The sequence below is a fragment of the Scleropages formosus genome, chromosome 24, assembly GCF_900964775.1.
Source record: "Scleropages formosus chromosome 24, fSclFor1.1, whole genome shotgun sequence".
Classification (NCBI taxonomy): domain Eukaryota; kingdom Metazoa; phylum Chordata; class Actinopteri; order Osteoglossiformes; family Osteoglossidae; genus Scleropages; species Scleropages formosus.
Window position 1 is genome coordinate 6300823 of NC_041829.1, and position 15457 is coordinate 6316279.

Here is a 15457-nt window from a genome sequence, read left to right on the forward strand (position 1 = left end):
CGGAGCCTACCCGGTAACACAGGGCGTAAGGCCGGAGGGGGGAAGGGGACACACCTAGGACGGGACGCCAGTCCTCCGCAAGGCACCCCAAGCGGGACTCGAACCCCAGACCCACCGGAGAGCAGGACTGTGGTCCAACCCACTGCGCCACCGCGCGTGTACAGTATTCTATAGATATTCCACAACTATTCACGTTCAACACATATGGAAAAACTTCATTACCCAAGGGCCCTCTGAAAAGCCGGCCTGTCCTATGACGCAATATCTGTGCGTCACTACGCAAACCCAATGAGGCGTTTCTTCCGTATCGGATAAAAACGTGGTGTTAGACGAATTCATCGAAAGAGGTGTCGCTGTTCGGTTGTGAGTTGGGTGTCATCATTATGGATTCAGTGTGCTGAATAACGGTATGGACTCTCTGGTGAGAAGGTACGTTATATAGCTATTTATCTGAATAAAGACTTTTGAGTCCCGGGGGGTATACTGATGATGATTCACTCGACTCGACTGTCTCTCCGCGATCACTGATCGGATGATCATCAGGGCGGAATTCAGGACTCCGAGTCCCCGGGGAGGCAACGGCGACGAGGACTCGGAGGCGGAATCGTTCCGGGACGGTCGCACGGACGAGGTGGACAGGGACACGAAGGCCAGGGCGTTCGCATGGTGCAGAGACTTCCTGTCCGGCGCTTGGAGGGACATTTCTTTGGAGGAGTTCCAGATCAGCATCGTAAGGTAAGGTGGGACCCCTGGTTCGCTTCAGTTCAGTCAGTGCGTCACAATTATTAACAATAAACCACAGTTCCATTGATTGACTGGCAAAAGTGAACCCTGATTTACATCATCATTGCCTCACAGGCCAGGCGGGAGGAGGGCATGACACGGTGGAGTAACACTGCACTACTTTTATCATTATTGTCATCGTCATCATCATCATCATCATCATTATTATTATTACTATGTTGTTTTGAGGATGCTTTCATCCAAATTGATTCACAGTATTTGACCTATTTCACCACGCACGAAAGGTAAAGCACAAGGTTCTCAATTCTGGCCCTGGTGGAACACCCTCCCCCCTGTCACTCAGAACTGCTTAATCTCCATCCACATTTAAGAAGGGTTTGAAAACTTTTTTTTTTTCCAGACTCACTTCTCCCATGATCTCTGAAGTTCATATAAGGTGTAAATGTTCATGCACTATAACTTCAAGGTCATTCCTGGATAAACCTTTACACAGCTACTGCTGTAATGTACATAAATGTTTATATACACTATACTGTGTACATATATATCTCAAAAAATATTACTAGGAAGGTAATTGCGAGTCGTGGATGTTCGGATAAAGTTTTGTGCAGCTACTCATGTGACGAACATTGGTTCATATGGTGGAAAGTAACAAACTAACTGCACTTAAGAATCACGTAGATGCATCTACCGTATGTCTTGTTCTGCTAATGTAATGAAGAAATAGTATTTTCTATGAGATGTACATTGCTTTGGAGCAAAGCGTCTGCTAAATGAATAAATGTCCAGGGTGTTCTTATTGTATCCGTTCACACTAAGTACCTTGATCAAGGGAAGTACAACGGCAGGGGTGGGTTTGGAACCAGCAACCTTCTGGTTACAAGGTCATGCCTCCCTTTATTCTGTTGTGGTGGTTAATATGTTAACATTTGGGTCGCTGGACAGCAGGTGGCATAGTGGTTAGAGCTGCTACCTTGCAGTCTAGAAACCGGAGCTCAAATCCAACTTCAAGGTATTTCCTATGAACTGATAAAATAAAAATTAACCAACTGTGTAAACTGGTAAATCATTGTGCGTGTGATGACATAATGCTGTGACTTTCATTTGATAAAGGACTTGGTAAAATAATGGTTTGTTATAATTATTCAGTATTAATATCTATATTGTTGTTTTGTTTGCCTTCTTTACTATTTTGTCAGAACGTTATGATGTTTTAATAACACAGTGCATTGTGGTAAAACTGCTGGAATAGCAAGAGAAGGTTTTCTTGTTTGTTCACAAGAAGTGTGAATCTGAAAATGATGATGGCAACCTTTGCCCAATGATGTGGAGTTGCACTCATGAACTTTAGCTCATTTTATCTGAGTCCATTTACCGCTTCCCTTTTACCAGAATTCTTCTGACATTGTCGCTAATCCCAGCCCGGATGAGTGGGTGTGGATGCTGGATCATTGGGTCAAGGGGCACATATCCGGCTACGGTGGTCTATAATAAATTACGTATTATTAATATCATATTAAGGCAGGATATGCAAATTGAAAGAGTTCTTGATCTGAATGTGGTTTTGGCCTAAATGTGGGCTTAAATAATGTGAACAGCATACTCAAAATTTCAGTAATCCTGGGCAGGTCAAGTTTTTATTATTATTATAATAATAGTAGTGATAATTTCTTACGTAGCGGATGCCTTTGCCCAAGGTGACTCACAATGCTAGATACACTGCACTAAACTTCATGCAGTCATTTACACATTTATAAAACAGAGCAATGTAACACACACACACACACACACACACACACACACACACACACACACACACACACACACACACACTCACACTCAAAGGGCAATTTGTCACCAGTCTTCTTAAATGAATGTGTTTCTACTGTGGGAGGCAACCAACCCATGTGAACATGGGGACACCACAGCGATGGAGCTGGATCCGAACCCAGGACCATGCCCTCTGTTACAGTGTCAGTTCTATTTTAATAGCTGCCTGCTGTGGAATTCCTTCATAACCTTCCCAGGGCTTCACTCTTCTCGCGTTGGTTTCCCTACAGCGGCGGGCTGAGTAACCTGCTCTACCTATGCAGTCTCCCTGACAATGTGCCCGCTATGGGGGACGAACCTCGGCAGGTGCTGCTCCGGGTTTACGGCGCCATCCTCCAGGTGCGCCTCTGAGCCCTAAGGGAAGCTCACATCTCATTTTTGAAAACAAAACTGATATTCAGTATTACATTCAGTGCTGATTCTTGTCGACATGATGACATCGGAATACGAGGTTTAATAAAGAATATCATCTCTGGTTTATTATAAGGCTAAATTTTGGGATTTTGTAATTCAGAACTGATTAGTCAGGTGGCACGGCGTTGAACATAGCCAGGGGCTGTGTTTTATGATTGTATTTATTAAACAGATTAGTCTGGCAAACACCATGGCATGTGATTGAACCTGTCCCTCCCCCCGTTCTGCTGCAGGGTGTGGACTCCCTCGTACTGGAGAGTGTCATGTTTGCCATCCTAGCAGAGCGGTTGCTGGGGCCTCGCCTCTACGGTATTTTCCCCGAGGGCCGTCTGGAACAGTACCTCCCGGTTAGTTAGTCCTCTGAGGCTGCGATCGAGGCACTTCCACACTTTGTGCCTCTTCTGATGTTGGCGGGGGAATGAACAAGGGAAGGGGGGAATGTGTTACTCTTCAGAGTAAGCGCCTGCGGACAGAGCAGCTCCGTGTCCCAGAACTTTCAGCGGAGATAGCGGTGAAGTTGGCACGCTTCCACAGGATGGTCATGCCCTTCAACAAGGAGCCCAAGTGGCTCTTTGGGACCATTGACAGGTGTGTGTGTGTGTCTTTTGTTTATAGACAACAGATTATCTTGTTAATGATCTTTACAATTGAGAGGATAAAGGAAGGTAAAATGTTTCACCCAAGTCAATGCATCTAGCTATAGATGTCTTCTGAATTGTCCGTTAGGTACATGGATCAAATATTGAAGCTGAAGTTTGTACGGGAAGCTCACGTTAAGAAGTTCAACAAGCTCATGAAGTACAACCTGCCGGAGGAGCTTGAGAATCTCAGGTGAGGTTCTGGTCCATGGAAGGGTGAGGATCTGTTGGGCCGTTGGACTTCCCACAAGTTGCCAGGAAGGAGATTAGGAGTCTCATAGAATTACACCACCGCTATGAAAGAAGAGCCCCTCTTTCCTGTAGGGGGTCCGACACCGGTTACATTTATTCATTTAGCTGACGCTTTTCTCCAAAGCAGCTTAAAACATTAAGGTTACAATTATTTACCCATTTATACAGCTGGGTAATTTTTATTGGAGCAATAGAGGGTAAAAGTACCTTGCTCAAGGGTACTACAGCCGAAGGTGGGGATCAAACCGGCAACCTTTGGGTCCAAAGGCAGTTGCTCTAACCACTATGCTACTAGCTTATTTAATTTTTCCATGGAGTAGAAGGTTAAGAGCTTGAAAAGCAACTGCATTCTTTAAATGGTCTGGTCGATCAGTCATCGAGGTGAGGAGACACAACATAAAGAGGTCTCGAGGGTGTTGGGCAGTTGCCATGTGCTGTTGCTGTCAGATTGTGCAATGTGTGGCTATTTCCTGCTTCATGCTGACTCTCAGAGCAAGAAATGGAAATATAATCACCTCCGTAAACTCACATGCTCAGCCCTCATGTTATGGGGTCCTATACAATGAAAACCCTCCAAAACAGCTTATGAAGACATCTAACTTTTTTAGATACGGTGAGTTCACGATTCAATCCAGTGGCATTCTCGTCTAAGTGGTGATATTTGACAAGTATAAAAAGAATTTAGAGATGCCTTTGCCTGGTTCTATTAACCTGGTCTTGCACGTGCTCTATAGTACCAAATTCAGAAATGCAGGTGATGCTCACTTGGCGACAAACAAATTTTTTGAAAAAAAAAAAAAAGACCAGGAAAATACAGTCAGAAATAAATAAAAGGAACTTGTCCATTAATAAAAGTTGACAAATTATGAAATGTAGGGTGATGGGGCTTGTTGAATGTAAATGAACTTGTTTTTACATTTTTTTTTTTTTTTGCATCGTTGAACAGGGCACTCCTTGCTGCAACTCCTTCTCCGGTGGTCTTCTGCCATAATGATGTACAGGAAGGTAATATACAGAGTGACACCACACCATTTTCAATGAGACCTTCACACAAATCTCACGCACACACACACATTGATTGCGGTGAGCCGGAGTCTAACCCGTCGACACAGGGCGCAAGGCTGGAGGGGGGGGGGGCACACCCAGGACGGGACGCCAGTCCGTCACAAGGCACCCTAAGCGGGACTCGAACCCCAGACCCACCAGAGAGCAGGACCCGGCCAAGCCTGCTGCGCCACCATACCCCCCTTCATGCAAATCTCTAGATTTAATTGTTTCTGTGCGTTACAAAATAGTGTGGACAAACATGGCATTTTGTGTCTTGTCTATGCCACATATTCCATATTATCCTTTTCTCCATCTTTAAAGGCAATATTCTCATGTTGGACAGTCGGAACCCAACGTCAACAGACAAACTCATGCTTATTGACTTTGAGTACAGCAGCTACAATTACAGGTAATAAGGGCGTCTACCGCCGTGCGTTTTTCCCAGTGAACCTGGAGTTCTTAACCTGGGTCCGTGGGGGGTGTATTGATGGATTTCGGGGTTGACTTGAAGTGCAGGCTTGCTTGGAAAGTAACACTGTCTAGATACATAAAAGTTTAAAAAAAAAAAAAAAAAGTTACTGTGCTTGCATTGTGTATAATTTTGTGTGAAGTTGTATTTCAGTGAAATGAATTGACTGCAATATTTTCATGAATATTTTTGTAGGAGGGAGTCTAGCTTTTGTGACATTCTTAGAGGGGTCCGTGGCCTAGAAGAGGTTGAGAAGCGTTGCAGTGAGGCTTAGCGATTTGCGGAACCGTGTTTACATGCATGGTGAACCCTGTTTCCTGTACTTCTGTTCAGCTTATGTCTGTATAGTGAGTAATGAATGGCATTTTAATAGGAGGGGGGATGTTTTTCAGGGGCTTTGACTTTGGAAACCACTTCTGCGAGTGGGTGTATGACTACACGTATGAGCAGTGGCCTTTCTTCAAGGCCAACTTGGAGAACTACCCAAACAGGCAGCAGCAGGTGAGTTCTTCTTCCTCTTATTACTTCGTTGAGGTAAATATAAGGTAAGGTAAGTTGAGGTAAATCAAAACCCAGCATACACCGTGGTCCTCAAGGACAAGGGTTCACCACCCTTTCCCTGTGCCCTAAACTGAGGATTCCCAGTGTTGGTTCCATGTTTATGCTGGTCTTTGCTTTAATGCATTAGTTGAACTTGCATCTGAAATCTGGTCACTTCTGAGAAACAATAAAACTGTTTTAAAACATTTTGCAGTACTTATTTATTTATTTTATTTCTTTAAACTTTTGATTTTAGTATAATGTGTTTGAGTCAATAATTAAGATTTTTGGATTGACGAACTCGCTACATTTTGCCGCCTAGTGGCAGTGGCTTCCCCCCCCCTTAGGTGTCATTTCATGTGTCATCTGCTTTATTATGTTTTGCTCTCATTTGTAGCTACATTTCTTTCGGAACTACTTGTTGGAAAATAAGGAATATTCTGAAAATTGCACGCAAGAAGAGCAAAGTCAGATTGAGAAGGCCATGATCCTAGAAGCCAATCGGTATGAATAAAATTCTTATTTAATCCGATATTAGCGCTTTCTTTATATGTGGATGTGCAGCATAAAATGTTTTCTTTTCCCACGTCTAGTTTTGCATTGGCTTCTCACTTCTTCTGGGGCTTGTGGTCCATTATTCAAGCGAAAATATCAACAATTGAGTTTGGCTATATGGTGAGTAATGGCTGCTCTGCTCATTTAGTAACTAGTCCTTTCCTGCTATGCATTTACTTACTTGCTACTCCAAGAGCTACAATATTATTGACATTGTTAGCAGTGGTGTATATTTCTTGACTGGATGTTCTGAGCTGTTTTTTTTTTTTTTTTTTTTTTGCTGTTTGCTAGGAGCACATTTCTAATGGTGTGTGGTGTTGTGTTTTTCTTTTTTCTTTTTTTCTCCCCCCCCTCCCCTCTGGGTCCTTTTTTCCTGCCTTCCAGGACTACGCACACAGTCGGTTTGACGCCTACTTCAAGCAAAAAAAACTGTTTGCGTAATGTTTCTCCTTCCCTTCCACAGCAAGATAGTTTTAATATACTGTAATATGGTAATTTTCTTCCTGCTGGTTGCCTATGCTCAGTGGTCTGTGCTGAAATATGGACTCTGGATAGACACACCTCTGGTAATTTCTTGGCCAAAAAAAAAATTAATCTTCCCTCAACCTTGTTGCGGATACACTGGCTAAATGTGTGCGGTGTGAGAGCTGCGAGTCTTTTGTGTTGAAAACAAAAACGAAAAGCGCAACCATTTATATCGTTGTACTGTAATACAGTGATGGTTCATTTATGTTGGAATAACCGTGTCTGCTTCTGTTGGGTATTTATGAGGTGTCAACAGGTGTGTCTGTCAGTAATTTCTTCGAATTCATTCCCATGACGAACCAGAGCACCAAAACAGTTAAGGTCCAAAACCCTAACCAAACTCAGCCAGTGGATTCCCAGCACCCGTGCACGGTGGCATCTCGTGATTTGAATGCTCGAGCTACGAATTTTCAAGGATAAAAAGACTTGATGGTTAATTTTTCATTGTATTCTCTTGCGTCAGCTTTGTCACCTACGTTTCCATAAATATATTCAGAAATCAGTTATCAGTAGTGATCATTAACAGAGGAATTCTGCACAAGTTTATGGGCCACAATTGAATAAGACCACGTGGATTCTGTGTGTGTTTGTCCCCCTTAGTGTTTTATGTATTTTTATTTACTTTTTTAAATTAATTTGAGATATCTTCCAATGATGTAAACTGTTATTACATGGTTACAATACAGTAGAGTTTGACATATTTTGAGGGTTATTTGGCTATTTGGTTTTTTTTTCTCTGGAATTGAGTCTTTGTTCTTCAAGGTGTTGCACCGGATCCTCAACTTACAAACGCTTAGGGACTGTTCGTAGCTCGATTTGTTGGTAACGTGAGGAGCCAGTGTACTCCCTGAGCACAGCGTGATGTTTCTAGTACTGGTTTGTACATTAATGTGTGTGTGTGTGTGTGTGTGTGTGTGTGTGTGTGTGTGTGTGTGTGTGTGTGTGTGAGAGAATGTGCTGACCGCTGTCTTGACCCACGTGTATCTCTGATGTTTCAATGAATGTAGGAATGGATCCTCATTTTGTGTACGTATGAAAAGTTAAAGAAGAACATTTGTTAGTCACTGGACACCAGCTTCCTCGAGAAGGAGCTACTTTATTGACTTTCCTGACTTCTCTTCAACTTTTTCTTTTCATTGCCTGGAATTTTGGCTCCAGCTACTCTTCAGTATCATGAAAGAACATGTATTGCGTACACAATTATGTATTAATGCATATATCGCTGTGTTGCAATGTCGAGTTTAAAATGGTTTTAAGGGAGCAAAACAAGGATCACTTTAGAGAAATGACAGCAGATTTGAATTTTCCTGTGCCTGTTAAATTTATTTATTTTTTTTCCCACACTACTGCACAATGATGAAATGTTCAGTCCCCCCCCCCCCCTCTCCCCTCCCTTATACTGTCACAGAAGGAGCAATGCTGCTGCACGGTGTACATGAAAAGGGTCCAATATGCAAACAACTGAATGTGTAATTTATGCCACTGGCTTGCAATTGGTTTGAACTGAACTCTCTGATAAATTAGGTAAATGGGACTTTCCTAATTTAATAGGGACTGTTTTCTTTATTAAGGGCATGCCTGGCACCATAATAGTGTGTATAATTTGGTTGAATGTTTGTGTGTCTTGGGTTCATCTCCAGTGATTTTATTCCAAACGGTCTGATCAGTCACTGTTTGTGTTCTGCATATTTATTTTTATGTTTCACATTTCCTTTGTTAGTCACAGTTGAAATTTAGACGATCTGAACCGTACTGTTTTCTGAAGGCTGGACCACCGTGGTCTCATGTAGTGTAATCATTATTCATGTCGCATTTATGGCAGCTTTCTTTGCTTTTTCTGTTTTTGTGTGCCCTGATAGAAATGACAACGCAAAACTATGTTGGTAAAATCTCATTTATTATGTCTGAACTGTGTCTGTTATCAACTGGGCTGATATTTTTGTGGTCTCATGATTGTCGTTCATAGTTATTTTGTTTTTTGGCTACTTGTTTTTTCTTTCTTTCTTAAACATTGGTAATTCTACATCCTGCCAGCAGAAACTTGCCTGATGTGATTTCATGAAATTATCCCTATTATTCAAGGAATGTATACAGTATGAATAAATTCTAAAACTGATGCAGAATTTCTCTGTTCTATTTCTGTTCCAATCCATATTCCTTTCCTGTTCCAGTTGCTTTTCTTCCTGAGCGACACTGTGGGGCGCCACCAAATCACACACTTCAACACTGATATTTTTTTGTGTGTGTGTGTGTGTGTGTGTGTGTGTGTGTGTGTGTGTGTGTTGAGGATCCTTCCCTTATACCCAAAGCACCATTTCTTTGCATCTGCAGGCCAGAGGGTTAACGGACACTACCTGATGTGCGGAAAAACTGCTGCTCATTGATAAAAAGCAACTGAGATTTCAATGCGGTAAAAATATCCTTGAGCCGTGTGCTACAGTTTCCTAGTTGGGGGGGGCGTGTGTGTGGGCGTGCGTCACGCTGCTGGGGTGTCGTGTTTCAGGACACACCGCCAGGGGCATGAGACTTTGCTCTAAATAAAATGGCACAGTCACATTTTTCCAGCAACATTCATTATAGCGCTCAGTTTTTAAAACGGGAGCTGGGATTTACAGTGCGAAGAGTTTTCAAACTGCGGCCTACTCTTAATCTGAGGGTTTTTTTTTTTTTTTTTTCTCCCCTCCTTTCTTCTTCCCCCTGTTTGCTGGCATCGTCCTGCAGAGCTGCGTGACGCCATCGCTTGTCAAACTTATCTGCACATGACCTTCCGCATTGTTTTCCATTTGATTCTGGAATGTACTCTGCAGCCAGAGGGTTCGAGTGATCCCTACAAGGAAAATCTGCTACCTAGTGCTTACTTCGTTGTGCCTTACTGCTTGTTATGGTGCAGCTTTTTCAGGCATGTCGTGGTGTCCTGTGTCTTTAACAAGTGGATCATATTTGCAGCCCTGTGCTATTCTACGGGGGGGCGGGGGGGCGGGTACTGCACATAACTAGTATTAAATTATTATTGCAAGCGCCTAGTTTATTAAAGTGACATTGTGTAAATCTGTTAACCAGAAACGCGTCTCTGGATTTGAAGGTTGCAAGTTTGAATCCCACCTCCTGTTGTAGTACCCTTGATCAAGGTACTTACCCTCAACTGGTATGGTAAAAGTTACCCAGCTGTATCAATGGCTAAATCACAGTAAGTAGTTTAACATTGTAAGCAGCTTTGGCAAAAAGCATCAGACAAATGAAATTATATAAATGTAAGCATTTCAGTAATATAAGCTTTCAAATTCTTAGTTATTTCCTGTTACCTGAGAGTATATTGGTCAGTACTCTACTGACCTGCTGGTCGGACCTCAATGACAATGAATTTCGCGAAAGGTCTCGTGTATCAGTTTCTGCTGCTTGTGACCACGTGGCTGAAGTGTTGTGTCGAGTGGTTGCGGCGGGCCTTCACCGCGGTCCACCTATGGGCCGCTCATCCCAGAATTCCTAGTGCAGATGTCAAGGGAAACAGTGAGTCTGACTTGTGGCGGAGCGATGCTTCCATGAGGATCTACTGCACGGAAGGCGGAGCCATGGTCACGGTGCAGACGAGCACACACGCGTTCCACGTGAGCACCCTTTACCAAGCAGTTGCTGCTTATGTACACATGGGGATGAGGGGGTGTGGTTCAAGTAGCAGCACTTCTGTATCTTTGAGCTGAATTGTTCCCGCAAGATTTTTACACTTATTGTGTGATTTTCCCGGCTCTCAAAATACAAACGTGATTGGGAAATCTGTTCACAACTCAGTTTGTGAGACTAACCATTGTGTTGCAATCCAAAAAGCTGCATTATGCAGAGATCTTCTAGCTTATTTGCAGTTTAAGTTTCGTGAAAGCTTTTATTTGACTTGTCATAAATTCAAAATTTGCTTTAAGATTTTCTTTATACTATTTTAATTGACTGTTTATCCTAAACAGGGTTGCTGTGCTCGATCCAAGTAGTTCACAGGCAGGGAACACCATGAAAAGGAAGCCAGTCCATCACAGGACTTTTATTATAGTTTATTAACTTGAAACAATATTAAATACTTTAGCATTTCTGAAAGTATGAAAGATGTCTCCACAACCTTCTGTTGAATGCCGATTGTTGACTGGTACCTTATCGATGACCAGCACTGACAAACACCAGATACATAAACGCTGTGAAAGTGAGTTGAATTAACCAGATCTCACCAACTCGATGTGCTCTTTGCTGCCAACTAATGGCTGAGGGTGAAAATGCAGTTGGTGTTAATTACTTAAAGAAAAAAATAAAACACAAGCGAAGAAAATACAGTTAAAAATTAAAAAAAAAAAAAATACACTGTATTATTTTTTGAAATTTGTTACTTACATTCATAACGTAAGCACCCAGTACACCAGTTTTCTCTTGGATGCAGATCTGTTTTACTTCATGCCAACAGTGCAATAACATGAACCATTCTTTCGAAATTATTTTTACTTCTGTACGTTTTTAATTCTATTTCTTGCTGGAAGGTGGACCTCAGAAAGTTGTCAGACTGCAGCGAATACTTCCGTGCCCTGTCCCAGTCCAGCATGAGGGAGACCAGCGAGAATCTCGTCTCCTTGGAACACATTCCCTCTGCGGTCTTCCGCAGTTTGCTGGAGTTCACTTTCCTACAGCGCTTCCTGGTGTCTGAGGAAGACCTGGGGGTGCACATCCAGATGGGCTCTTACCTACTTGCTCGACCCTTCACCTCCCGGTGCCTGTCAGCCCTTGCTGGGGCCTTGAACCCAGAGAACTGCAGAGCCTACCTAGACTTCTCCCAGGAGATTGGCTGCTTGGAGATGCGAGACACGGTGTACGACTATCTGAGCAGGAACCTCCTGGAGCTGTCCCAGCTGACACGGGGCCTGGGTGCCAATGTTGAGAAGGAGCTTGTGCGCCTCCGTTCACAGGGTGAGCTCCGGCTCTGCATGCTGAGGAAGGAGAGCCTGGTGTCCAGAGGTCCCGATGCCGCTGCCGCCCACCACCTTCACGTCCTAGTAGGGTCCGACAACGATGGGCACTGGCATCAAGAGGCAGAGCTTCCCTTCACTGCGGACAAGTGGAGTTTCACCACCGCTGTCCTCTACAACTACCTATACCTCATCGGGGGGTACAGACACATGACAAAGAGGGGATACCAGTTCAAGATGGCATCCTTCCGTTACAACCCCTTCAATCACAGCTGGGTATCCACAGCACCTCTCATTAAGGTTAGCTGCACGTTAACAACATGGACCTATGGCAGCAAGGTTGCTGGTTCAAGTCCCCAGACCCCTCCCAGATATCTAAAATATCAAGATTATTATTAAGTAAGTGAAAATTAAATTTAAATTTTAATTTGGAATACAAGTGTTGGGCAATCAATACAGAGCACATCGCTACTTCGTTGATGCTTTTTTACAAGACGAATTTTAGTGTTTTTATACACTGGGTCCTCAACTTACAACTGGGACCAGAAGTCAGCTAGTAAATGATTTGTTCATAAATCTGCTATGTCAGAATCAGTGAAAGCTTAATAATACAGAGATTTCTTGATTGATTCTTGGGCTAGATAACTTGAAACAACATAAGAAACTTCATCAGCCTCTAGGCGCTTCCAAGTTGCTTTATTATCTATGCGATCAATGGAAGAGTAAAAATAGAAAAGTACTTCCATTCCATATGTGCTGAGTAGGTTCCGTAAAAGTCTCAGGTGTAGCTATAATGAATAAAAATACACTTGATTTTTAAACATTTTTTTTTCCAACTTTGACCTACACGAAAGAAATTAAAACAACAGAAAATAGAAATATCTCCAGATTCCCATTTAATGCCGACTATTAAGTGATTCATAACACAACACATCTTGATCACGAACACTAGACACAAGCTGTGAACACAGTAGAAGCCCATTGAATTAATCCAGCCCTACAGTCTCAGGCTGTTTGTTCATGTCCACCATCTTTCCTGCTTTTACTTGAGAGAATGCAATAAAAATAACCAGGGAAAAAAAGTTTGTATCTTTGAACATTTGTAACTCAAACTTGTAACACGAGGGCAGTGTACTAAGCGACTTACGATACTGTACACATTTAAACTGCTTGTGATTTTTTTTTTTTTTTTTCCCCAGCAGTAGCAATTCAGGGTAAGTATCTTGCCAAGAAGTATTACAGTAAGAGATGGATTTGAACCTGGCTCTCTTAAGAATTAGATAGCAGCACACACCACTACGCCACCTGCTGTTCTCAAATGGAATTCTTGGTAAATGTCTGCTGTTGTTCTGCAGCACAGACGTCACTTCAGCGCCGCCGCCTGCGAGGGCTACATCTTTGCGGTGGGAGGATGGTACCTTGACTCCCTGGTCGGACCCGACTCCACCACGGTGCTGTATACCGCAGTGGAGCGCTACGACCCCTGGGCAGACACCTGGGCCTTTGTTGCATCGCTGCCCCTCACGGACTTCCACTTCACCATGTCCCTGTCCCACGACATTCCCCTCACTGCTGCCCTTGACCACTGCATCTATGTCATTGGCACCATTCAGAGGACCGGAGAGACGCTTGTACTGCAGTACAATGTAAAGAAAGGTAAGCTGTGCCAGTGATAAATTATATAATAATATAATATTTAGTGCGTTTGTGTCTATTTGCTTTGTGTAATTTTCCTGATTTAGGCTCAAGCTACGTAATCGAATCATACATCCGTTCATCATGGTGAACCACTTACTCAATGCAAGGTCGTGGTGGTCCAGAGTCTATCCTGAAAACATAGGAGTTGAGGCAAGGTAGACCTGGGATGGCTTGTTGGTCCATTGCAGGGCAATCATACACACTCATTTATTCAGGCACACACTATGGACAATTTAGGGTCATTAAATTCACCTGAGAAGCATGTCTTTTGACTGTGGGAGGCAACCAGAGCACTCAGAGGAAACCCACGCAAACATGAGAAGAGCAAAGACACGAGGAACATGCAAACTCCACACAGACCTTCCATCCAAACCCAAAGTGCAGGAGCAGCATACACTGAAATCTACTCTCTTAAATCAACACCCAGACAGTTAATTTTGTTCCTCTCTGGCTTGATTTATCACTGCAGATTTCACTTTGTAGCTACTAGTACAGCTGCAGAAGATTGCAGGCCCTACGTGAAGTTCCTTCGGGAAGATCAGACCGTTTGAATTCACCCTAATTTTTGGAACCCTAAGTAAACAGTTTCCCCATCAATTTCAGCCTAGTTTACATTTATTCATGTAGGTGACACTTTTCTCCAAAGAATCTTACAATGTTAAGATACCTCCACATATTTATCCATTTATACCGCTTGCTAATTTCTACTGGAGCAATTTATGGAAAGCATTTTGCTCTAGGTCACTACAGTCAGAGTGAGATTCAATTCTGTGAGCTTTTGGGTTCAAAGACAGCAGCTCGAACCACTACGCTACCAGCTGTCTCATGTTTGACGCTTGTTCTTGAATGGTGGTGCTCTTGCCTCGCTGCACACGATGTCGGGCCAAGGCCATGTAAAGGGACAGCTGGTGGCGCGGTAGTTAGAGCTGCCACCTTGTACTCAAAAGGCTCATGTTTGAATCCCACCTCCTGCTGTAGTACCCTTGAGCAAGGTGCTTACCGTGACTTGATACAGTAAAAATGCCCCACCTGCATAAATGTGTAAATTATAGTATTCTGACACCAGCAGCAGTGATAGCGTAATGGGCAGAGCTGTGCCTTTGGAACCCACCGGTCACAGGTTTAAATCTCCCTCTGACTGTAGTATCCTTGAGCAAGCTTCTTACCCTAAATTGCTCCCCTGAAAACTTACCCAGTTGGGTACGTAATTGTAAAGTAGCTTAACATTGTAAGTCACTTTTGAGAAAAGCATCTGCTGAATGAATAAATGTAAGTTGCTTTGGAGAAGAATGCCAGATAAATAATTAAATAGCTAAAGAGAGGATCATATGCCACGGTTTCCTTTACAGATACCTGGGCAGAGATGCTTCCCACCCTGACCAGAGCGGATGCCGAGATCCCCAGCCTGTATTTCCTGGGTGCGACAGACAGGCTCTACATCATCGGCGGGAACAACTCTGAGAACGTGGTAACGTCGTTTTGCGTGGGGTCCCTCCGTTGGGGGAGGGTGCGCTCCGCTGAGAAAATGGCACTGGCCGGCCAGGGCACGGTCCTCGGCGTCGATATCTACATGCCGGCTGTGGAGCGCAACGCCATCATCAGGATGAACCTGCATTCCCTGTCGGTTCACGAGCTCCCGCCGCTACCGCTTTCCACCAGCTATGAGGCGCTCTTCCATCTGTGCTTTAAGCAGGCTCCCCCAGGGGACCCAGATGCCTTGGACACATATCCCATAAAGAGACACTCACTGGATGGAGGGCAGCGCCCCTTCTAGGTCTAAATTAATTAGGTGCGTGTGTGTGCGTGTG

General features: G+C 43.5%; 2 protein-coding genes across 2 annotated transcripts; both read left to right on the forward strand.

The window, feature by feature from the left end:
* Positions 1-284: 284 nt before the first annotated feature.
* chkb (choline kinase beta) lies at positions 285-7901 on the forward strand. The gene is made up of 12 exons (XM_018755640.2): positions 285-429; positions 544-735; positions 2805-2913; positions 3222-3335; positions 3443-3576; positions 3715-3819; positions 4825-4883; positions 5247-5334; positions 5787-5895; positions 6332-6438; positions 6528-6609; positions 6874-7901. Exons 1-12 carry the CDS (start codon positions 410-412, stop codon positions 6928-6930), a joined length of 1176 nt encoding a protein of 391 aa, XP_018611156.1. The 5' UTR covers positions 285-409; the 3' UTR covers positions 6931-7901.
* Positions 7902-10262: 2361 nt separating this feature from the next.
* On the forward strand, positions 10263-15445 carry LOC108936542 (kelch repeat and BTB domain-containing protein 11). Its single transcript, XM_018755965.2, has 4 exons — positions 10263-10619; positions 11529-12251; positions 13307-13607; positions 14999-15445. The coding sequence occupies exons 1-4, from the start codon at positions 10365-10367 to the stop codon at positions 15421-15423; spliced, it is 1704 nt and encodes a 567-aa protein (XP_018611481.1). The 5' UTR covers positions 10263-10364; the 3' UTR covers positions 15424-15445.
* Positions 15446-15457: the final 12 nt, after the last annotated feature.